At 38.2% G+C, this 24,740-nt stretch overlaps 1 protein-coding gene across 1 annotated transcript in view; it reads left to right on the forward strand.

Moving 5' to 3' along the window:
- Hgsnat (heparan-alpha-glucosaminide N-acetyltransferase) overlaps positions 1 to 24,740 on the forward strand; it is a 52,035-nt gene that overhangs the window by 24,614 nt on the left and 2,681 nt on the right. The window contains exons 10-17 of the mRNA XM_042679460.1: positions 15,968 to 16,128; positions 17,643 to 17,758; positions 18,308 to 18,429; positions 19,589 to 19,715; positions 20,716 to 20,802; positions 23,677 to 23,754; positions 24,379 to 24,449; positions 24,556 to 24,668. Coding sequence (XP_042535394.1) covers positions 15,968 to 16,128; positions 17,643 to 17,758; positions 18,308 to 18,429; positions 19,589 to 19,715; positions 20,716 to 20,802; positions 23,677 to 23,754; positions 24,379 to 24,449; positions 24,556 to 24,668 — 875 coding nt within the window. The remainder of the gene's footprint in view (positions 1 to 15,967; positions 16,129 to 17,642; positions 17,759 to 18,307; positions 18,430 to 19,588; positions 19,716 to 20,715; positions 20,803 to 23,676; positions 23,755 to 24,378; positions 24,450 to 24,555; positions 24,669 to 24,740) is intronic.

Raw genomic sequence — 24,740 nt, forward strand, 5'->3', positions numbered from 1 at the left:
CCTGTGTTTACTGTTATGAAGTCCATCCCAAAGTGGTGTTACTAGATGGTTTTTATACTTGGTATAATGCTTATGTTTGTGTAAATGATTTTCTAAAATTTACCAATTTATTTTATTAGCATGTAGTAGTTGTACAAGAGAACTGCGTTGTGATATTTCCATATACATGTACAATGTATTTTGAACAAGTTTATCTTTAGATTTATTGTACTTCCTAACAACTCTCCCTCCTCCCCTATATTTATTTGTTTATTTATATGTATGTATGTATTGCCAACTCTGGGGCTTGAACTCAGGGCCTGGACATTGTCTCTGAGGTTACTGATTAAGGCTAATGGTCTACCACTTGAGCCACAGCTTCATGTCTGCTTTTGGTAACTAATTGGAGATAAGAGTCTCATAAACTTTTTTTGTCTAGGCTGGCTTTGAATTGTGATCCTAAGATTTCAGCTTCCTAAGTAGTTAGGATTACATGAATGAGCCACTGGTGTCCAGCTTCCTTCTCCATTTGTAAAAAGGCATATAATGGGTTTCATGAAGTAATAACTTAGATTCTGTTCACCCCTCAATACCCTGTCTTTTCCTTTTCCCCTTATTCTAGATAGCCCCCCTTTTCCATTCATGTCCTATCATCATCATCATGATCATTATCATCATCATCAAAAAATTCTTTTTATGCTGGTCCTAGGAACTTAAACTCAGGTCCTGGGTGCTATCCCTGAGCTTTTTGCTCAAGACTAGTACATTTTTGACTTTTATGGTGGTTGATTGGAGTCTCATGGACTTTTCTTCTGAAGCTGGCTTTGAACTTTGATCCTGAGATCTCAGCCTTCAGAGTTGCTAGGATTATAGGACCCAGCATCATGAAAAGTTTTGGGTCTAGTTTATTCATATAAACAAAGACATTTGATTGGATTTTTGAGCTTGGCTTTATGCTCAACATGATGATTACGTGTTCCATGAATTTTCTTGCAAAGGATACAATTTCATTTTTTGTTGCTGAATAATTTCATTGTGGGGATATATATATAATATACATATACATTATATATAATATTTTTATAATCAATTCATTGGATTTTGTGCACCTGGGCTGATTCAAAATCAGTTATCCACAAATAATGCTGTGATAAACATGGATGTGCAGGTATCTCGCTGGCATGTTGATTTACACTTCATTTGAGATATGTCCAAGGATGGTATTATAGGGTCATAAGATTTTTTTTGATGAATCTTCATAGAAATGTCCATAGAAGTTGTGCTATTTTATATTTGCATTAACAGTATATGAAAGTTTATTTTTATCTTGTATTATCACCAGGTTTTGCTTGTTTCTTGATGATTGCCTGAGCTAGCTTTGAATCACAATGCTCAGATCTCAGCCTCCTGAATAGCTAGGATTACAGGCATGAGCCATCAGCACTTGGGCTGAATTGATTTTTGTATAGGAAAAGAGGTAAGAGGGTAGTTTTTTTTTTTTTTTTCCATATGTGACTATCTAGTTTTCCAGCACCATTTGGTAAGGAGGCTATTATTTCTGTAATGTATGGTTTTGTTTCCTGTGTCAAAGATCATATAGCTATAGCTATGTAGGTTTCTTTCTGGGTTCCTATTCAATTCCATTGGCATTTTTATGTCTTTTGTACAAGTAAGATGCTGTGTTATTACTGTGGCTCTGTGGTAGAATTTGAAGTTTGATATTGAGATACCTCTAGAATTGCTTTTTTTGCTTGTTAGGATATTTTTTATATTTCTATATGAACTTTAAGATTGATTTTTTCCAAAAAAATCTGTGAGGATTAATACTAGAATTTTGCTAGTAATTGCACTGAATTTGAGATTGTTTGGTGGTACGATCATTTTGATAATAGTAATTTTGCTATCCATGAAATGCAAAATCTTTCCATATTTTTGGGTCTTGGTCAATTTCTTTTTTCAAGGTTTTATAGTTTTCATTTTAGTGTTCTTTTACCCCTTAGTTAAGTTTCTTTCTAGGTATTTTCTTTTGAGATTATTGTGAATGGAATGTTTTCCTGGTACCTTCTTATCCTGTTCATTGTAAATAAAAGACCTATTAACACATGTGTATTGTTACTTTGCCAAATATGTTTATAAAACCTAGGAGGTTTTTGTTTATTGGCATCTTTAGGATTTTTTAACCATAGGTTTATATTTATAGATAAGAAAAATTTGTCTTCTTCCTTTCCTATTTGAATTCCTTTTATTCTTTTTATTGAATTTAGAAGAAATGATTTCAGTTTTTCTCAATTTAAAATGTTGAGTGAAAAAAAATGCTATTGTCTATAAATTTTTCATAAAAGCTTTTATAATGTTTGAGGTACATTCCTTAAATTTCTAATTTCTTTTTTTTTTAAGTTGTGAAAATACCATACAGAGGGGTTACAATTATATGGGCAAGGGTTATATGGGCAAGGGGGCACTACCCCCGCCCCCCCAGCGCGACCCCCTTCTCCTCCCCCCCACACCAAATTTGTAAAGTTCATTTTTTGACATAACTTCTTGTACATCTCATTGTTGCAATGCGTCCACTTGCATCCCTATTTAAACACTTTGTTTTTTCTCTTCCCCTCCACAAATTATACCCACATCAAATACAGAGAAAACAGGGATTATACCGTGGGGGAGGGACATGCAAAGAAATCATCTTATAAATATATTAGCAAGAAAGAAAAAAAAACATTTGAATCCTTATCTTGGGGTTCATTTTGCTTAACATCAACTTATGTGACCGTTTCTGCTTGTCTCAGACATATAGTAGTTATTGCAAATAAGGGAAACCATGGGGCCTATGTTTCCTTGGGCCTGGCTTACTTCACTTAATATAATTTTTTCCAAGTCTTCCCATTTCCTAACAAATGGGGCAATGTCATTCTTTCTGATGGAGGTATAGAATTCCATTGTATATATATACCACATTTTCTTGATCCATTCATCTACTGAGAAGCCTCTGGGTTGGTTCCATATCTTAGTTATGGTATATAATGCTGCAACAAACATAGTTGTGCTGGTAACTTTAGTATGGTCTTGTTTGTGATCATTTGGGTAAATGCCCAATAGTGGGATTGCTGGGTCATAGCGGAGCTCTATGTGGAATATTTTGATAAACCTCCATACTACTTTCCAAAGTGATTGAACAAGTTTACATTCCCACCAACAATGCAGTAGGGTTCCCTTCTATCCACATCCTCTCCAGCATCTGTTGTTATTAGAGTTCTTGATTCTAGCCATTCTAACTGGGGTGAGGTGGTATCTCAATGTTTTTTTTTTTTTTTTGAGTCTGTTCGTGGGGCCTGAACTCTGGGCCTGGGCGCTGTCCCTCGGCTCTTCAGCTCAAGGCTAGCGCTCTACCACTTGAGCCACAGTGCCACTTCCGGCTTTTTTCTTTTTGCTTATGTGGTGCTGGGGAATCAAACCCAGGGCCTCATGCATGCAAGGCAAGTGCTCTACCACTGAGCCACCTTGTCTTAGATCTTGTATGAACTTCTTTACTTCTTTAACTTGGTGTTCAGTGTTTATTCTCAAATCACTTAGTTGATTGGTTATGGTTTCCTTGGACTCCCATTCCTTCTGTTTGGTTCCATTCCGCATTCCCTTTTTGGTCTCCCTGAATTCTTTCAACTGTCTGTTTATGGATTCCATGAATGCCTCTATTGATCTTTGTCTATTTTCATCCCGCTCTCCCAATTCCTGTATTACTCTTTGATTAGCTTTCTCACGTTCACGCAATTCCTTTATTGCTCTTTGAGTGTTCTCAACCTGCTCATGTAATTCCTGTATCAATCTTTAAGTAGCTTCTTCACACTCACAAGATTCCTGAATTAATCTTTGGTTTGCCTCCTCTCGCTCCCTATCATGCTCACACTGAGTCCTTTGCAGTTCTTCAGTCTTTTCATTCACCAGCTATACCAGTAGTTTTTGTAGAGCTTTTTGGGAACTCTCCTCTGGATTATTCATTAACTGTTCTGTCACCTGATTGTCATGAGTGGGAGTTGAGATACAAGGACTTGCCATTTTTCTGTGTTTCTCCAGCTTGTTCTGCCCATTTGGTATGAAAGTAACACAAATTTTGTGCTAGAACACTATTTTAAGGTAAACATCAACCAAAGTCCTGTAGTTGCACAGTCAAAACGGCTGCAGATACAATCTAGTTCAACAGATACAATCTATTCAACATCAAACAACTATGGATTAATGGGCTAAGAACAGCAAAGAAGAATTTCACAAACCAAAAATTGTTAGGTTTTGGGAGAAATGTGGGGGAAAATAGGGTTAGAGGGATGTGGAGAGATAAAAGGAGAGTGAATTCAACCAAGTCCTAATCTCAGAGAGGGAATTGGAGTGGACAGAATGATAGGAGATAGAGTAAAAAAAAAAAAAAAAACAAGGAAAAATGGAAAAACAAAAGTTTATATTTAAGAAGTGAAACACTTAATAATTATATAAATTTAAAGAAATGATACTGAGACACTCACAGAGCCCAGCCTGGAGCCAGTCTTGTTTACTGAGTTTCAATTGATTGTCTAGGCTGCTGTAGGGAGGGGCAGCCTCTGGCTCTGTTTACCCAGTGAAGAAAGTCACTCTTGGTGGGGAGGGGGGAGGGGGGGGTGGAGATTTCTCTGCCTGGGCTGGGTGACTTTCCCCTGGGTGGAGCTGAGCCTGGCAGGTCAGGTCAGGTTCCTGTGACCTGCTAAATGACTCTTTTGTTTTCTTCCAATGGCTGAGTTGGAGCTAGCTGCTCAGCTGGGCCTTTGTCAGTAGCAAAGATGGAGATCTCCGGTGGTGAGGGAGGGGCAGCCTTCCCTCCTCTGCTCCCTGAGAAGGAATGAGGATGTCAAGGTTCTACTCATGCCAGAGTCTTGGGTCCTGGGCCGTCTGCTCCTGGTCAGTCTTGCTGGTGTTGAGTAGAATCAGCTTGCCACCGTGTCTGGCGCCTTTGTCCAGACTTTCTCTGTTGTAGGTATGGCAGCTACGGCAGCTGCCATGGCTGCTACCGCTGCAGCCCCCACAGTCGGCTACTGGCAAGTGCTCAGATCTTTCTCCTTGCCTGGATTTTCCCTCTCTGGCCAAACTCTGTCTACTGTGATGGCACACTTGGTGTGATTCTCTTGCCTAGGAGTGTTCACTGGAACATTAAAACTGCTTTCTATGCGAGAGCTTGTTTGGTCTCCAGCTTCTACTCTGCCATCTTCCATCGAACTCAGTTTAAATTTCTAATTTCTTTAGAACATTTATCATGAAAAACTAAAGCCATTTCCTCTTAACTTAGGAACAAGACAAGTGTTAGGTTTTTAAAAAGAGGTAGCTGAGTAAGAACTGCAGCACTCACGTGGTATTCAGGTAAGGGGTAGGTTTATTCAGTAGACCTGCTGGGACCAGGCAAGGTTGGCACTCCACGTGGCTGGGAAAGAGAGAGGAAAGAGCTAGAGCAGAGAGAGAGCTAGAAAAGAAGAGCAAGAGAGAGAGAGAGAGCTAGAAAAGAACAGCAAGAGGGATAGTTAGAAACGAACAGAGAGAGAGAGAGAGAGCAGAGAGAGCTAGAAAAGAAGAGCAAGAGCAAGAGAGCTAGAAGAGCAAGAGAGCATCTGGCCCTGGGCTAGGCCTTATGTACCGTATGGGCGGGGAAAGGTGTGGCCATATCAAATTCAGATGTGACCTCAGCGAATGCAGATGTGACCTCTTCCAGGTGTCCCAGTTGCCTAGGTAACGCAGGTAATGGGTGGAGACTTTGCTGCGAGGAGGGTGGAGTCTGCTAGCCATCCAGGAGCCATCCAGGAGCGGACCTTACATTCCAGCCTTTTAATAATCATGAAATAGGGCGCGGATTCTCTCTGGCTACTTCCCACTGACAAGGGGCGTCGACAATAGGGGTAAAAGGCTGGAATTTGGTCCCCTCCCAGAGAAGGCAGTGAGCAGCAGCTGTCCCTTGGTGGCGTGAGTCCTTAGGTGAAGTATGGAGAAGTCTCATGAGCATTGAGGGGCTGGAAAAAAATACTAGAGAGCAAATAAATGGCAAGAGGAAGGACTTGAGCTGAAAATGTTGTTAGAAATGTCCCTAGCTACTTCTGCCGTGATCGTATAGTGGTGAGTAGTCTGCGTTGTGGCCGCAGCAACCTCGGTTCGAATCCGAGTCACGGCACCATTTATGTTAGGTTTTTAAAAAGAGGTAGCTGAGTAAGAACTGCAGCACTCACGTGGTATTCAGGTAAGGGGTAGGTTTATTCAGTAGACCTGCTGGGACCAGGCAAGGTTGGCACTCCACGTGGCTGGGAAAGAGAGAGGAAAGAGCTAGAGCAGAGAGAGAGCTAGAAAAGAAGAGCAAGAGAGATAGAGAGAGAGCTAGAAAAGAACAGCAAGAGGGATAGTTAGAAACGAACAGAGAGAGAGAGAGAGAGCAGAGAGAGCTAGAAAAGAAGAGCAAGAGCAAGAGAGCTAGAAGAGCAAGAGAGCGTCTGGGCCTGGGCTAGGCCTTATGTACGGTGTGGGCGGGGAAAGGTGTGGCCACATAAATTCAGATGTGACCTCAGTGGATGCAGATGTGACCTCTTCCAGTTGTCCCAGTTGCCTAGGTAACGCAGGTAATGGGTGGAGACTTTGCTGCGAGGAGGGTGGAGTCTGCTAGCCATCCAGGAGCGGACCTTACAACAAGGATGTCCACTCTCTCCACTTCTCTTCAATCTAGTATTAGAAAGCCTAGCTACAGCAATAAGGCAAGATGCAGACATAAAGGGGATCCAAATAGGGAAAGAAGAAATAAAACTCTCCCTCTTTGCAGACGACATGATCTTGTATTTAAAGAATCCCATAGACTCCACTCCCAAATTACTCACGCTGATTCAAAACTTTGGCAAAGTAGCAGGGTATCAAATTAACCCCCCAAAATCAATGGCCTTTCTGTATGCCAACAATGAGAAAAGTGTGGCTGAAATTAGGAAAGCAACTCCATTTGTAATAGCCCCACAAAAAATAAAATACCTAGGAATTAACTTAACCAAAGAAGTGAAGGACCTCTATGATGAAAACTTTAAAATCTTGAAAAAGGAAATCAACACAGAACTTAAAAAATGGCAAAACCTCCCATGCTCCTGGATTGGAAAGATTAACATCGTGAAAATGGCAATACTTCCCAAGGCTATCTACAAATTCAACGCAATACCTATCCAAATTCCAACCTCATTCTTCAAGGAAATAGAAGAGGCAATCCAAAAATTCATATGGAACAATAAAAGACCCCGAATAGCAAAAACGCTCCTCAACGCAAAGAACACTGCTGGAGGAATATCAATACCAAATTTCAAACTCTACTATAAAGCCATAGTAATCAAAACAGCTTGGTATTGGCATAAGAACAGACCTCAGGACCAATGGAATAGAATTGAAAACCCAGAAATGAACCTACAGACCTATAGCCATCTAATCTTCGATAAGGGAGCTAAAACAATAGAATGGAACAAAGACAGCCTCTTCAGTAAATGGTGCTGGCAAAATTGGTTAACTACTTGTAGAAAACTAAAGCTAGATCCTTATATATCACCCTGCACCAGAATCAACTCCAAATGGATCAAAGACCTCGAAGTCAAAGCAGACACTCTGAAAACATTACAGGATGGAATAGGAGAAACCCTAGGTCTCCTTGGCTCAGGCCGAAATTTTCTGAATAGAGACCTGGAAACACAACAAATCAAAGAAAGGTTGGACAAATGGGATTGCATGAAGTTGCAGAGCTTCTGCATGGCAAAGGACATAGCTAGCAAGATCAATAGAAAGCCCACGGATTGGGAGAAGATCTTCACTAGCCATACAACAGACAAGGGTCTCATATCTAAAATATACTTGGAACTCAAAAAATTAAATCCCCCAACAACAAATCCTCAAAGAAACAACTGCCCAATAAACAAGTGGGCGAAAGACTTAAAGAGAAACTTCTCTGAAGAAGAAAGAAGGATGGCCAATAGATACATGAAGAAATGCTCAACCTCCCTAGCCATAAAAGAAATGCAAATCAAAACAACATTGAGATATCACCTCACCCCAGTTAGAATGGCAAAAATCAAGAACTCTAACAACAACAGATGCTGGAGGGGATGTGGACAGAAGGGAACCTTACTTCATTGTTGGTGGGAAAGTAAACTTGTTCAACCACTTTGGAAAGCAGTATGGAGGTTCCTCAAAAGACTCCACATAGAACTCCCCTATGACCCAGCAATCCCACTTTTGGGCATTTACCCAAATGTTTACAAACAAGACCACACTAAAGCTACCAGCACAACTATGTTTATTGCAGCATTATTTACCATAGTTAAGATATGGAACCAACCCAGATGCCCCTCAGTAGATGAATGGATCAAGAAAATGTGGTATATATACACAATGGAATTCTAGGCCTCCATCAGAAAGAATGACATTGCCCCATTTGTTAGGAAATGGAGAGACTTGGAAAAAATTATATTAAGCGAAGTAAGCCAGGCCCAAAGAAACATAGGCCCCATGGTTTCCCTTATTTGCAATATCTAGTATATGTATGAGTCAAGTGGAAAAGGTCAGATAATGCGATGTTAGGAAAATGAACCCTTAGATATGTATTTTTAATGTTTCTTTCTTTCATGCATGTGTTTCTAACTCATTTATAAGATTATTTCTTTGTTGCTTTGTATGTCCCTCCCCCACAGTATAACCCCTGCTTTCACTATATTTGATGTCAATATAACTTGTGGAGGAGATGGGGAAAAACAAGTCGTTTAAGGATACAGGTGGACCTGTTGCAACAATGAGAAGTACAAGTTGTCATGTCCAAAACGAGCTTTACAACGTCGGTGCGGATGGGGGGGGAGGGGGGAAGCTGGGAAGGGATATGAAGGGTAAACAAAGGAGGAGGCTGCAATGCTTGGTAAGAAATGTACGCATTATCCTGCCCATGTAATTGTAACCCCTCTGTACAGTATGTTCACAAATAAAAAAAAAAAAGAACATTTATCATGAACTAATGCTGAATTTGTTGAAGACCTTTCCTGCATCTATTGAGATATAGTTTTTGTCCTTGATTCTGCTTATATACTGCCGTATCACATTTACTGATTTGGTGTGTTGAACTTTCTTTGCATGGGTGGAATGAAATCAACTTTGTCATAGTTTGTGATCTTTTAATATGTTATTGAATTTGGCTTGCAATTAGTTTATTGGGAATTTTTGTGTCTGTTCATTGTGGAAATTGATCTATTTTTTTTTTTTTTTTGTCCTTTGGTTTTGGAATACTAGATTCATAGATTGAGTTTGGTTGTATTCATTCTCTTTATTTTTTTATTGACTGGTTTTAGGAACATTGGTTTTCTTCTTTATAGATCATATAGAATTTGACAGTGAAACCATCTGGTCTTCAGCTCTTATTTTTGGGGTGATTCTGTTACTATTTAAATATTGTTCAGTTGTAATAGATCTGCTTAGATGAATTACAGCCTCTTTGTTTACTTTTGTTAGTCCAAATGTACCCAGAAATTTATATATTCCTTAATGATACTGGTACTCTAACAATCACCTTTATTTTCTCTAATTTTATCATTTTTTTCCCTTTTGTTTAGTTCATTCGGATTTATCAATTAGAATAGTCATTTTAGAGAATCAACTTCTTTCTTCCTTGGTTCTTTTGTATTTTTTAAAGTCTCCATTTCATTAATTTTTGTGATAATGTTTTACTTAGGGCTTCACACTTGTTCGGCAGGCACTCTACTGCTGACCTACCTCTAACTAGCATGTTTATTTTTTTGAGATAGAATTGCATTTCTTTCTCAGATGAATACCTGGACTGCATTCCATCTATTTTAACCTTCTCATCATACCTGAGATGACAGCTGTATGTCAACCAGCCCAGCTTCTTGAATTGAGATACAGTTTTACAGACTTGAATGCCTACTCTGGCCTGGAACGATGATTTTCCCAATAACCTCTCACATACCAGACATGCTCCTCTGTGCCCAGCAATAGGTCAAGAAAGGGGTCTTCTGCTTGTGGTGGTTGAATCCTGAACCTCCTGATTTTACCCTTAAAAGTAGCTAGAATTACAGATGTGAGCCACCATGCCTATCTTTGCCATAAACTTATTTCTTTCTGCCTAATAATTTGAGTTTTTTCTGCAAAGTTGAATTATCTTACTATATTGAATTATTCATTTATTAATATGAAATGAGTTTGTTTCTTTTGACTAATTTTGTTTGAAATTTATTTTATTGTAACATATTAGTATAGCTTGGAAAATCTTTTTCTTTTTCTTTTTTTCTTTTTTTTTTTTTTGTGCTGGTCCTGGGACTTGAATTCAGGACCTCGGTGCTGTCTTTGAACTTTTTTGCTCAAGGCTGTTGTTCTACCACTTGAGCCATAGCTCTCCTTCTGGATTGTTGCTGGCTAATTGGAGATAACAATTTCATGATTTCCTGCCTGGGCTATCTTTGAACTGTGTGTGATCCTTCTAACTCAGCCTCCTGAGTAGCTAGGTGACATAAGCCACCAGTACCTGGCATTAAAAAAAATTTTTTTTTTTAAATTTTATTTTATTTTATTTGAGAACATACTGTACAGAGGGGTTACAATTACATGGGCAGGATAATGCATACATTTCTTACCAAGCATTGCAGCCTCCTCCTTTGTTTACCCTTCACCTCCCTTCCCACCATCCCTCCTCCCCCACTCCGACATTGTAAAGCTGGTTTTGACATGACATTTTGTACTTCTCATTGTTGCAACAGGTCCACCTGAATCCTTAAACGACTTGTTTGTCCCCGTTTCCTCCACATGTTATACTGACATCAAATATAGTGAAAGCGGGGGTTACACTGTGGGGGAGGGACATACAAAGCAACAAAGAAATAATCTTATAAATGTGTTAGAAACACATGCATGAAAGAAACAAAAACATTAAAATACATATTTGAGGGTTCGTTTTCCTAACATCACATTATCTGACTTTTTCCGCTTGACTCATACCTATACTAGATATTGCAAATAAGGGAAACCATGGGACCTATGTTTCTTTGGGCCTGGCTTACTTCACTTAATATAATTTTTTCCAAGCCTTTCCATTTCCTAACAAATGGGGCAATGTCATTCTTTCTGATGGAGGCATAGAATTCCATTGTGTATATATACCACATTTTCTTGATCCATTCATCTACTGAGGGGCATCTGGGTTGGTTCCATATCTTAGCTATGGTAAATAATGCTGCAATAAACTTAGTTGTGCTGGTAGCTTTAGTGTGGTCTTTTTTGTAAACATTAGGGTAAATGCCCAAAAGTGGGATTGCTGAGTCATAGGGGAGTTCTATGTGAAGTCTTTTGAGGAACCTCCATACTGCTTTCCAAAGTGGTTGAACAAGTTTACATTCCCACCAACAATGAAGTAAGGTTCCTTTCTGTCCACATCCCCTCCAGCATCTGTTGTTGTTAGAGTTCTTGATTTTTGCTGTTCTAACTGGAGTGAGGTGATATCTCAATGTTGTTTTGATTTGCATTTCTTTTATGGCTAGGGAGGTTGAACATTTCTTCATGTGTCTATTGGCCATCTTTCTTTCTTCTTCAGAGAAGCTTCTCTTTAAGTCTTTCACCCACTTACTTATTGGGCAGTTGTTTCTTTGAGGATTTGTTGTTGGGTGGTTCAATTTTTTGAGTTCCAAGTATATTTTAGATATGAGACCCTTGTCTGTTGTATGGCTAGTAAAGATCTTCTCCCAATCCGTGGGCTTTCTATTGATCTTGCTAGCTATGTCATTTGCCCTGCAGAAGCTCTGCAACCTTATGCAATCCCATTTGTCCAACCTTTCTTTGATTTGTTGTGTATTCAGAAAATTTCGGCCTGAGCCAAGGAGACCTAGGGTTTCTCCTATTCCATCCTGTAATGTTTTCAGAGTGTCTGCTTTGAGTTCAAGGTCTTTGATCCATTTGGAGTTGATTCTGGTGCAGGGTGATATATAAGGATCTAGCTTTAGTTTTCTACACGTAGTTAACCAGTTTTGCCAGCACCATTTACTGAAGAGGCTGTCTTTGTTCCATTCTATTGTTTTAGCTCCCTTATCGAAGATTAGATGGCTATAGGTCTGTAGGTTCATTTCTGGGTTTTCAATTCTATTCCATTGGTCCTGAGGTCTGTTCTTATGCCAATACCAAGCTGTTTTGATTACTATGGCTTTATAGTAGAGTTTGAAATTTGGTATTGATATTCCTCCAGCAGTGTTCTTTGCGTTGAGGAGCGTTTTTGCTATTCGGGGTCTTTTATTGTTCCATATGAATTTTTGGATTGCCTCTTCTATTTCCTTGAAGAATGAGGTTGGAATTTGGATAGGTATTGCGTTGAATTTGTAGATAGCCTTGGGAAGTATTGCCATTTTCACGATGTTAATCTTTCCAATCCAGGAGCATGGGAGGTTTTGCCATTTTTTAAGTTCTGTGTTGATTTCCTTTTTCAAGATTTTAAAGTTTTCATCATAGAGGTCCTTCACTTCTTTGGTTAAGTTAATTCCTAGGTATTTTATTTTTTGTGGGGCTATTACAAATGGAGTTGCTTTCCTAATTTCAGCCACACTTTTCTCATTGTTGGCATACAGAAAGGCCATTGATTTTGGGGGGTTAATTTGATACCCTGCTACTTTGCCAAAGTTTTGAATCAGCTTGAGTAATTTGGGAGTGGAGTCTATGGGATTCTTTAAATACAAGATCATGTCGTCTGCAAAGAGGGAGAGTTTTATTTCTTCTTTCCCTATTTGGATCCCCTTTATGTCTGCATCTTGTCTTATTGCTGTAGCTAGGCATTCTAATACTAGATTGAAGAGAAGTGGAGAGAGTGGGCATCCTTGTCTTGTTCCTGAGTTAAGGGGAAATGGCTTTAGTTTTTAACCATTGAGTATAATGCTGGCTGTAGGTTTGTCATATACAGCCTTTATTGTATTGAGGAATGTTCCATGGATTCCTAATTTTTCCAAAACCTTCATCATAAAGGGGTGTTGGATCTTGTCGAATGCTTTTTCTGCGTCTATTGAGATAATCATGTGGTTCTTATTCTTGCTCCTGTTGATGTGATGAATAATATTAATTGATTTGCGTATATTGAACCAGCTTTGCATCCCTGAAATGAATCCTGTTTGATCGTGGTGTATGATTTTTTGGATGAATTGTTGAAGTCGATTGGCCAAAATTTTGTTGAGAAGTTTTGCATCAATGTTCATCAAAGAAATGGGTCTATAGTTCTCTTTCTTTGATGAGTCCCTGCCTGGTTTTGGGATGAGGGTTATGATGGCTTCATAGAATGTGTTCGGTAGTGAGCTTTCTCTTTCAATTTCATTGAAGAGTTGGAGGAGAATTGGTGTGAGCTCTGCTTTGAAGGCCTTGTAAAATTCTGCTGTAAAACCATCTGGTCCTGGACTTTTCTTAGCTGGGGGGTCTCTTATTGCTGTTTCTATTTCAATGCTTGATATGGGCCTGTTAAGATAGTTTAACTCATCTTGGTTTAGTTTTGGCATGTCAATATTTGCTAGGAAGAGGTCCATTTCTGTCAAGTTCTCAAACTTATTAGCATAAAGTTTTGAGAAGTATTCCCTTATAATGTTCTGAATCTTGGTTGTTTCCGTGGTGATGTTTCCATTCTCATCTCTGAGTTTATTAATTTGGGTGTGTTCTCTTCTTTTTCTGATAAGATTTGCTAAGGGTCTGTCAATTTTGTTAAGTTTTTCGAAGAACCAACTCTTTGTTTTGTTGATTCTTTCTATAGTTTTTTTGGATTCTAATTCATTTAATTCTGATTTAATTTTGATTATTTCTTTCCATCTACTGGATTGGGGTTTATCTTGCTGCTCTTTTTCAAGGAGGTTTAGATGTGTCATTAAATTGTTAGTTTCAGATCTCTCCAATTTGTTGATGTAGGAGCTCAGAGCTATAAACTTGCCTCTGAGTACTGCCTTTGCTGTGTCCCAGAGGAGCTGGTATTTTGTGTGTTCATTTTTGTTGAATAGCATGAACATTTGAATTTCCTTTCTAATCTCTTCCATGACCCACTCATGATTTAGCAGTGTGTTGTTCAGCCTCCATGTGATACCGGACTTTCTTTGGTGGCTTTTGGTGTTGAGTTCTAATTTTATTCCCTTGTGGTCAGTAAAAAATTTTTTTGTAATTAAAATTGTTCTTTTACATTTACATTTTAGAAGGTATTTCTGAAGATCCTTGTAGAGTGGCCAAACACAAAAGATAAAAATTAGGATCCAGATTCAATATGATAAAGAGCTGGAATAATATTATATTTCAATAATGGAGAAAGAAGCAAAGGAGAAGAATGAAAAAGATTTAACAATTAGTAGATTCTTATTCTTGGGCAAACTGATATAAGGAAATATCCTCTAGTGGAATGGAGATGAGTTCTCGCTTTTTGAAACTTTGAGGCTAGGCCAAAAATGAATATGTAAATAGTTACAGTGTAAAACAATTATTAATAAACAACCTCTCTTTAAGAACAAAACTGACAGAAATGGTGCTGTGGCTTAGTAGTAACCTTGAGCAGAAAGAGCTCAGGGACAGTGCCCAGGCTCTGAGTTCAAGCCCCATGACTGACCAAAAAAAAAAAAAAAAAGAACAAAACTGACTATGGAGTACTTTAAAATACAGATGTCTAACTTCAGTAAACATGTTTACATGTCCAACATGTAAAGTCATCATGATTGTCCTCACAATAAGAAAAATCTGAACAAACTTAACAAGTCTTGGATCCATGAAGAATTGTGGTAGTAGGGTAACTCCTACCCTTAAAACTGGAGAGACAGGCAGAAACAGAATCACATCTTACTAAGAACAGAAGCCAGCAGCTATAGCCAATATTGTAGGAACACTGGGAGCTAATTGATGATTTGCTGGTGGCTGAATGAAGTTTGAGTGTTAAAAACTTTGAGGAAGCTGGGTGCCAGTGGCTCATGCCTATGATCCTAGCTGCGCAGGAGGCTGAGATCTGAAGATCGTGGCTTGATGCCAGCCAAAGCAGGAAAGTCCATGTGACTCATTTCCATTTAACCACCAGAAAACCGCAAGTGGAGCTGTGGTAGAATGCAAGCCTTTAGTAAAAGAGCTCAGGGACAGCACCCAGGCAGAGTTCAAGCCTCATGACCTACCAAAAGAAAAAAAAGGAAAAAAAAAAAAAAGATGCACTTCATTTTCCCCTTTCTTTTCTCTTTCCTCTCTCCTTCCCTCCTTCCCTCCCTCCCTCCCTCTCTTCTTCCCTCCTTCCTTTCCTTCCTTCCTTCCTTCCTTCCTTCCTTCCTTCCCTTCCTTCCCTTCCTCCCTCCTTCTCCTCTCTCTTTTCCTGGTTTGAGATTTCAACTAAATGCCTTGCACTCACTTAGCTTTCTTGCTTGCTGGTGCTCTACCACTTCAGGTACACTTACATATACTTCCAGCCTTACTTTTATTGGTGATTTTTGGAGACTGAATTTGGTTGGGTGCTTAGCTCCTTGGGAGTATGGTGTCTCCAAACCCTTAGCTAATCTGCTGCACATGAAAGTATACTTGCAGTTCTGATTACAAACTCTTGTGATGACTTTAAGGTTCTCAGTTCTTAACTCTCAAGCTCCCAAATATTCCCCACTTAATGTGCTATATTCTCTACTTCCCAGGCCTCTGCCAATTTATAGTTTATTGTTCTCTGGATTGCTGTTGTTACATTGTATGTTACATTCTGTGTGGTATGTTTATAACTTCTCATTGACACTGTTTGGGAAGGTTATCCTTGGAAATTTCATTTAATACTAAAGAACTTCCTCTTAAGACATGACTCAGAGATGTATTGTCAAATTCCTCAGGCCTAAAAAAAGTATGCTGTAATCCCTACTTCATTTTATTGCAGTAAATAGGTAACTTTATGTGGATAATTATAAGATATTAAAGATAAAGTATTTGTAATAGTCACCTAACTAATTGCTTTCTTTTTTAGGTTTGTATTTATTATGGGATCTTCAGTTTTTCTATCAATGACTACTATATTGCAACGGGGATGTTCAAAACTCAGATTGCTGGGGAAAATTACATGGAGGAGTTTCCTATTAATTTGCATAGGAATTTTCATTGTGAACCCCAATTATTGCCTTGGTCCCTGTAAGTATTTCCACTCTTTGTTAGTTTATAATGAGATTGAAATCTGTAAAATACTCCGTGTGTGTGTGTGTGTGTGTGTGTGTGTGTGTGTGTGTGTGTGTGTGTATTATGTGTGGGTAGATACTTGAGACAAAAGCTAGAACTTTGCACGTGTTAAACCCTCTGCCATTGAGTTATACCCCAGGTACAGTTTATTATAATTTGAAAGAAATGTAAATCCTCTATTATTAGAAATGCTTGTGCATTATGTCCAAGTATTAGCTCAATGATTTGGGGCATTATTTTATTGCCTTAGAATTTTAGAACTGGGAAGAGCCTCTGTGACTATTCAGACTTTCCCTGTGGTATGAAAGAAAAATCAGGCCTAGAGAGGTTGAATTTTTTTTTTTTTTCTGAGACATGTACATGTCTCAGAGAGAGCATACTTGGCCAAATCACCTTGTTCTGAGACCTTTCTCTCTCGACATTTTGGTTTCATTGACCTTTCTAAGTTGGCTAGTAGTTTAAGAATTCACTTCTTTTATTACCTTTATGCCAGCTATATTGCTGGAAAGGATATTTGTCACTATTTAAATTGTAGGCAGTGAGTCAGGACAGTTGAGAGAAGGATGTAAATGCTTTGTAACAGTATTAGGATTAAGGAAGTCAGTCAGGCTTACTCTGTCATTGACAAAAGAGGATCTTTTGAGAAAACCTGCTTTGACTAAATACTTAAGGCACTAAGAAGAAAAAATAGTCACTTCTACTTGTGGCACATAAAGTTGGATCTGAGCCGAGCGCCAGTGGCTCATGCCTGTAATCCTAGCTACTGAGGAGGCTGAGATCTGAGGATCACAGTTCAAAGCCAGCCCGGGCAGAAAAGTTCATGAGACTCTTTATCTCCAATAAACCACTAGAAAACCGGAAGTGGTGCTGTGGCTCAAGTGGTAGAGCACTTACCTTGAGCTGAAGAGCGCAGGATTAGCACCCAAGCCCAGAGTTCAAGCCCCACGACCGACAAAAAAAAAAAAAAAAAAAAATGTTGGATTTGATAGATTTCTCAGAAAATGAGCCATTGTCCCTGTAGATTTCTTTGTAGGGTTTGCTAGAGTATTATCTATTTTTAGTGATGCAGTTGTGTAGCCTGTAGAGCAGAGTGAATGAGTTGGTGACTTGTGTTGGTTTACAAGTTGCTGGTGGGCATGTTGTTGATTGTGTCTATATTCCTGAGAGGAAGAGGAAGAGGCCAGGAAATGGAATTCAGGGGAAGTAGGGGATAATGTCCTTGTCTTATCTCCATACCTGAGAAAGATACTTTTACTTTTAGTCTCCTTATTAGAGAGTGGGATTGATCTGTTCTTTAAACCTGGGTTTCATCCTTGTCTCCTGACCATGTTTATTTCCATCTCCAAAGATATAAAGTAACAAGTACATTTGTGTGTAATATAAGTATTTGTTACCCTTCAAACAATGTATTGCCTTGGAATAAGATGTGAAGTGATGTCTAATGCCTTACCTAACTGTATCTTCTGCAGTATCATGGGATAAGATGAGAATTCCTGGTGTTCTACAAAGGTTGGGAATGACTTATTTTGTGGTTGCTGTGTTGGAGCTCCTCTTTGCTAAACCTGTACCTGAAAATTATGCCTTGGTGAGAAATTATATTTTGTAAAAATGAGAGAGGAAAAAAATTGACTATAAAGTTACCAGAATTTTTTCAGTTCTGAATGTAATACTGTAGTTTCCTTTTCTTTTTGTGCTTGTCCTATGCTTTTAACTCAAGGCCTGGGCACTATTCATGAGTTTTCTTGCTCAAAGCTAGCACTCTACCACTTGACCCACAGCTTCACTTTTGGCTTTTTGATGGTTAGTTGGAAAGATGAATTTCCTGTCTGGGCTGTCTTCGAGCTGTGATCTTCAGATCTCAGCATTCTAAGTACTAGAATTATAGGTGTGTGCCATTAATATTAATATTTTAATATTTTCTGGTTTATAACTTCTAGTTTGCTTTCTTTCTAATTTTTGCTACAGTATTTTGTAAAAATAGAAATCAGATATCATACAAACCATATAAATTTTTGAATTACAATGATAAATTTTAACAAAATAATCACTGGGTATTTTCTAACCAGTATACTGAATTTTAGTCCCATTTTGTTTGCATTTAATTTATGTATTTTTTTCCATGCCCCTAACTCAGGAGAGAACTTACTCTTCTCTTCAAGACATTACTTCTAGCTGGCCTCAGTGGCTTTTCATTCTGATATTGGAAAGTGTTTGGCTGGGAATAACCTTCTTATTACCTGTCCCTGGGTGCCCCATGTAAGTGAACCTAAGACATGTAATTCCTTTTGCATGTCTCTTTCTGCCAAGTCAGAGGTTATGAGGGGTCTAAAGCCTTCAGATTTCTCCTTTTATTCTTTTTCTTTGTGGTGTCCTTTGCATTGGGAGAGGAGTTTGGTATTGTCTGAGTCAATCTGAGTATAAATTGGGCCTCTTGTCTTACTAATGAAGGAGAAATTGCAGTCATGAGAGTGAAAGGAGCCAGAAGGATTTTTTTTTTGTCAGAAAGTTTTTTTTAATTTATTTTTTCTTTATTTTAAATTGTTAAAATATACTAATTCTAATCTAAATTGTTGACAGTAATACATATATTTGAATTTTTAAAATTGTTACTGTAAAGCTGATGTACAGATAGGTTACAGATAGAGTACATATTTTTTTCTTATTTTTAACTAAGGTTTTTAATTGGCATGTATTCATTTTACAAAGGAAGTTTTACATTTCTATGCACAAATCAATCTTACCTCTATTACTCTCTTTCATCTTCCCTTTTGCTTTTTCACACAATTTCAATATGTTTGATCTATTTTCCGTTCTTATATAAGAATGCCTGTCTTTTTGGACAATGTTATGTTTTCCCTAGCTTTCTCCCAGTTTTTCCCTCTTGTACCCACCCACAAGTTTTGGAGTTCATTTTCAACATAATATCCAGTGAGTATCACTACTGCATGTTTTTACCCTTTGTCCCACCATTTTTTTTTTTTAAACTTTTTTTTTGGTCGGTTGTGGGGCTTGAACTCTGGGCTTGGGTGCTTTCCCTCAGCTCTTCAGCTCACGGCGAGCACTCTAGCACTTGAGCCACAGCACCACTATTGTCCCACCATTTTTGTATCATCCACTTAACACTCCCAAAGACAAATAAGAAAAAAGAAAAAGAAAAGCAAAAGCAGCAACAAAGAAAAAAACCTATTGTTTCCATTTCCTAGAGCACATTTTGATAAATATTATTTTATATGGTCAGTTGCCCATAGCGGTTGCACATCAATAAACCTCTCCTAAGAATATCCTCATTTGGTCTCTCTCTGTGTGATGCCTGGAGACCTGTATAATATATCATGTCCAAGTGTGTTTTGTTTTTACTTTGTGTATGTTTGAGGTTCTTTGGGTTGGGCCATTAATATGTTCTTTATTTTCCTAGTGGGTATCTTGGCCCTGGAGGCATTGGAGACTTGGGGAAGTATTCAAATTGCACTGGAGGAGCTGCTGGCTACATTGACCGCTTGCTTTTGGGACATGATCATCTTTACCAACACCCATCCTCCACTGTGAGTGAGACTGACTTTTACTTAGAAGAGGAAGTTTAGATAGAGAGAGGGGGGAAAACCCTGATCAATTTTGATGTATGTTCATTTAGCAGAATGTTATGGGAAATAAGTTTTACTTGGAAACATGGCTACTAACTTTAGTATTCATCACTAAACAACATTGCTTTGGATAATAAAGTAGAATGCATCATATAAAATGAGCACAAATTTAGAATGTTTCTGTACGTCAAGTAACTCTAGGCAGCAGATTCTGTGTGCAGAGCACACAGCAGGGAGTTCTTGTTGGATTAGTTACTGTTGGGGAGTGGCACTTCAGATCTACTTTGCAGTTGAGGAGAGGTTACTGACCCAAGACCATCCAGAAGTGCTATTTGGGTGTATGCTTTTGCTATTTTCTATTTTTAGCAGTTGGAGGAATGAACGCTTCATTCTTGAAAGGGTTATGGGGGTCTGGATGCTGTATTGGAGCATTTACACTCCTACAGTTTTAACATTTGTATTTTTCTCTAGTTTATTTGAATGTTAGGAACTAAGCCATGGGCTTTGTACATGCTAAATATGTGCTCAACACTGAGCTATACTTTTATTCAAAATGTATTTGAAATGTTATTTGCTTGAAAATAAGAAATCATTGCTTAGAATAGAGCTGACCAAAACAGAATATATGATTATAGAGACATTATGCAATGTATTTAAAATTGTTTGGACTTTGGGCTCAGCACTGTTAGCTAAGATAGCTGCAATTGAAGTGGCTGCTGATAGATGGTGGCTTATTCCTGGGGCTCTACATTTTCTGTACATGCTACACCTTTTATGGTGAGAAGTATTTTACCTGTGATCCTCATATGCTGGCAATGAAGTTCTATAGAAGAAGCAAACTACAAAACAAAAGAAAAAAACAAAGCACTAAATATGTAATCTATTTAAATTTGCATTCAATCTGAGTTCCTTTGTTCATGTGTGTGGTTAGTGATTGCTGCCTTCTTGTTCTTTCATTAAGGTGCTTTATCACACTGAGGTGGCCTATGATCCGGAAGGAATCTTAGGGACCATAAACTCCATTATGATGGCATTTTTAGGAGTTCAGGTATTTGTTCATTTCATCAATATGCATTTTCTTGACAGTTTGTGATTATTGATTTATGACCAATTAAAAAACTATTTCATTAAAACAGTCAGAAGTATGTCCTCTTTAGTTATAAAAAATTCTGTTTAGGTTCAGCAGATTGTGCAAATCTAGAAATTCCTAGAATTCAGCACAGTCAAACAATTAGATGCAATTATTACATTAATAAAAATTGTTTTTGGTAGGACTAGGGTCTGAACTCCACGCTTCATGAGGCTTACTAGGCAGGAACTCTATGTCTTAGCCACATCTCTAGTTTGCATGTGTGCTATTTATTTTTGAGATAATGTCTTGCTTCCTATTTGAGTGCATGTCTCAACTGTAGTCCTTGTGTGTGTATGTGTGTGTGTGTGTTTTGTTTTGTGTTTTATTTTGTCCATCTTGGAGCTTGAACTCAGAGCCTGGGAGCTGTTTCTGAGCTGTTTTTGTTCACCACTTGAGCCATAGCTCTAGTTCTGTCTTTTTGGTGGTTAATTGGACATAAGAGTCTCACAGACTTTTCTTCTTGGGCTGGCTTCAAACTATGATCCTCAGATCTCAGCCTCCTGAGTAGCTAGGAATACATGTGCCTGGCAGTCCTCTTGTTTTTTGTTTCCCACTGTATCTAGATGACAAGTATGTGCTATCTGATTCAGCTTCTGTTGAGATGGAGTCTTGTGGACTTTTCTTCCTGTGCCGGCCTTGAACCAATAGCCTCCTTGTTTCAGCCTCCTAAATAGATTACAGGCATGAACTATCAATGTCCAGCTCTATTAAAAAATAATTACGTGATGTATTTTAGCTGAGCAGTTTCTGGATAAAGGTTTTCACCAGATAGGTATGATGGTGTACCTCTGATTCACCTATAATCTGCATTCTTGGCAGACTGAGGTATAAGAGTGTTGAGTTTGAGGTCAGCATGGTTTCTAAAAAAAAATTTTTTTTTTTTTTGAGATACTGTCACAAACAAGCAAGCAGGTGAATGAATGAACAAATAAACAAAATCTCTGCTGGAGGTAGCAGTGTTTGGATATTGGTAGCTGTGGAAACTTACCATATTTCTTGTCTCTATATTTTTCATATGCATTTGTTTTAGTGTGTTTGTGCTACTGTGACAAATTACCTGAGGCCAGGAATTTTTAAAAGTGGAAATATATTCCTCATAGTTCTGTAGATTAGGAAATCCAAGATCAAGGTTGTAGGAAGTTTGTTGCCATGTGAGCATGTAGTCTCTGCTTCCAAGATGGCAACTGGAATGCTCATTCTCTGGAAAGGAGGAGTGTTGTGTTCTTACATAGTAAAAGGTGAAAGGGCAAAGATACTAGACTTGCTGTCTCAAGCTCTCTATCAGGGCATAAAATGTGTTCAGGAGGGCATAGCCTGTTATGTAATAATCATATCCCAGAGGATTCTGGTACCATCACCTTGGTGATTAGGTAATACATTGTAGAGGGACACAGACATGGCTTCAGTATTCATATTTTATGCCACAATCAATACTGGTTAATCTTGGTGTGTCTTGGGTATAACTTTGTTATTTTTCTTCCCAAAGTTCTCATTAGTGTTTGAAACTGTTTAGAGAAGTAAACGGGGAGGGGACGGGGAAGACATGTATAGTAGTATTCATAGAATTTTCTGTGATGATGATGAGAGTATCCATTTTATCCATTAGGCACCAACTAGCAAGGATAGCTCTTGAGTACTTGAATGTGGCTATTGTATGAGTGAGGAATTTTTAATTTTACTTGATTTAGAACAGATTTAAGGCATATACATTTTGATGATGAATTTTTAAAGTTAGAAATCTTGCCTTTATAGCACTTGATATTCTATATTCTGTTTTTATGTATATTCATATTTTTGCCAGTCTAGAGTAGAGGTTGAGAAAGACACCCGGATCTATACTGCCAAAGTTTGAATCTCACTCTGTCACTTACTGGCTTGGAGACTTCAGGCATGTTACTTGACTTCTCTTTGCCTTACTAGCACCTTAGAAGGATTAAATAGATTTTAATTTATATGAAGTTTTAAGTATTAGTACATACATTCAAAATTGTAACTATTTCCATAAATTATTATTATTATTGTTAACCTTTTATAACTTCAAAAATGAATCCATAATTTCAGTGGGATTTCACTCAACACCTTGGTTTAGGTTTTTATGGGCAGTTCCAGTCTGCCTCTATGCCTCTTCCATACAGCTGCCAGGCTGAGACCTTTAAGGCCAGAGGTGAGATGGCCTTAAAAGGCAATTTTCCTTGAGGGGAAATTTTCCTTGGCTCCCATCATTTTTTTTAATGTTTTTTATTGTGGAAATACTGTACAGAGTGGTTATAGTTACATGAGCAAGGTAATGAGTACATTTCTTATCAAGCATTGTTGCCTCCTCCTTTGTTTTTCCCCTTCCATCCCTTCCCTCCCACCATCTCAACTACACCCCCCCCCCATCACTTTTAGAAGGAAGACCTCACATGAAATGAGACCTAGTGAGCCTACCTGCCTACCACCTTTACATCACGTCCCTATCCTACAGCTTCTATACCTCCTCAGCACAACAAGGTGCTATGGTGCCTTTAACTTTTGGACATGCTTCTGTGCAGTTCCATTCTGCTCAGAATGCCCTTCCACTTTGACCATCCATGCTTGTAGCTCTCTGATATATCCCTACTTTTCTAAGCAAATACTCCAGCTCATCAATCCATATTTCTCCCTTAATCTACATTAATCAAAGGCAAGTATAAGTTATTATATCTCTTTGTATCCAGTAAATGATTGTTGAGTGATTAGGATGATGGATGAATGAGATATAAGAATATGTCCTGGTATTTTTTTTAGTCATGTTATTTTCTTCTTCAGGCAGGAAAAATATTATTGTATTATAAGGATCAGACCAAAAGCATCCTCATTAGATTCACTGCATGGTGTTGTATTCTAGTAAGTAACTTCTCACTAAGATTTCTTTTCTCACTCTATAGATTTAAGAAGAAATAAAATAGCAGCAGCGCTTGTATATAGCAGACATTACCATTGATATGATAGGAAATGTTTTTTACACTGAATATCAGAGAGGAATAAGTCTTAGAAGGATGTGTGTGTGTGCATGCATGCTGGGGGTGGAAGCCAGCAATTCATGTATGCAAAACATGCATTCTGTCACTGCTCCAAGGAAGAAAACCTTAAATAGGACGTTATTTGGCATACATTGGAATGAGGAATGCCTCAAAAAGTGTGGATTCTGAATGGGAAAGTTTATTAGAAAAACTAAATAACATTTTTAAAGAACAACCTCAGATTTATATATAAAACATGATTCTAAGTTTGGCCAATTCTTAATTTTAGCTTTAACTTTGTAATTTTGTTTTCTTTTGGGGTTCGCTATAACTTATTAATTAATTAGTCTTCTTTACCTCAGAGGAATTCTGAGAATATATTTTAGTTACACATGTTAAAATGCATTTCAGTCGTCACTAAGAAATTAAGTAACTTTTGGCTTTGAAACACAATTATGCTTTGGGATTATAGTATAGAACTTTAACATCTTTCTCTTCCCCATTATAGGGGCTTATTTCTGTTGCTTTGACAAAAGTTTCTGCAAACGAAGGCTTTATTCCAATAAACAAAAATCTTTGGTAAGCATAGAAAAACAGTATCATGTTAAATAGTGATGGTTCTCATGTTGATGTTGGCCATGTTCCTCATGAGCCCTACAATCTCTCCTTCCTCAACTTCTTGCAGGTCCATTTCATATATCACCACATTGAGCTCTTTTGCATTCTTCATCCTCCTGGTGCTCTATCCTGTTGTTGATGTGAGGGGACTGTGGACAGGAGCCCCATTTGTTTATCCAGGTAAGTCACTTTTAACTTAGGCAGAATTGGTGATGGAGGCCTAGTGATCTACATAGATCTACTGAGCTTCTG

This window comes from Dipodomys spectabilis, unplaced genomic scaffold, assembly GCF_019054845.1.
Source record: "Dipodomys spectabilis isolate Male_0828 unplaced genomic scaffold, ASM1905484v1 ptg000052l, whole genome shotgun sequence".
Taxonomy (NCBI): Eukaryota; Metazoa; Chordata; class Mammalia; order Rodentia; family Heteromyidae; genus Dipodomys; species Dipodomys spectabilis.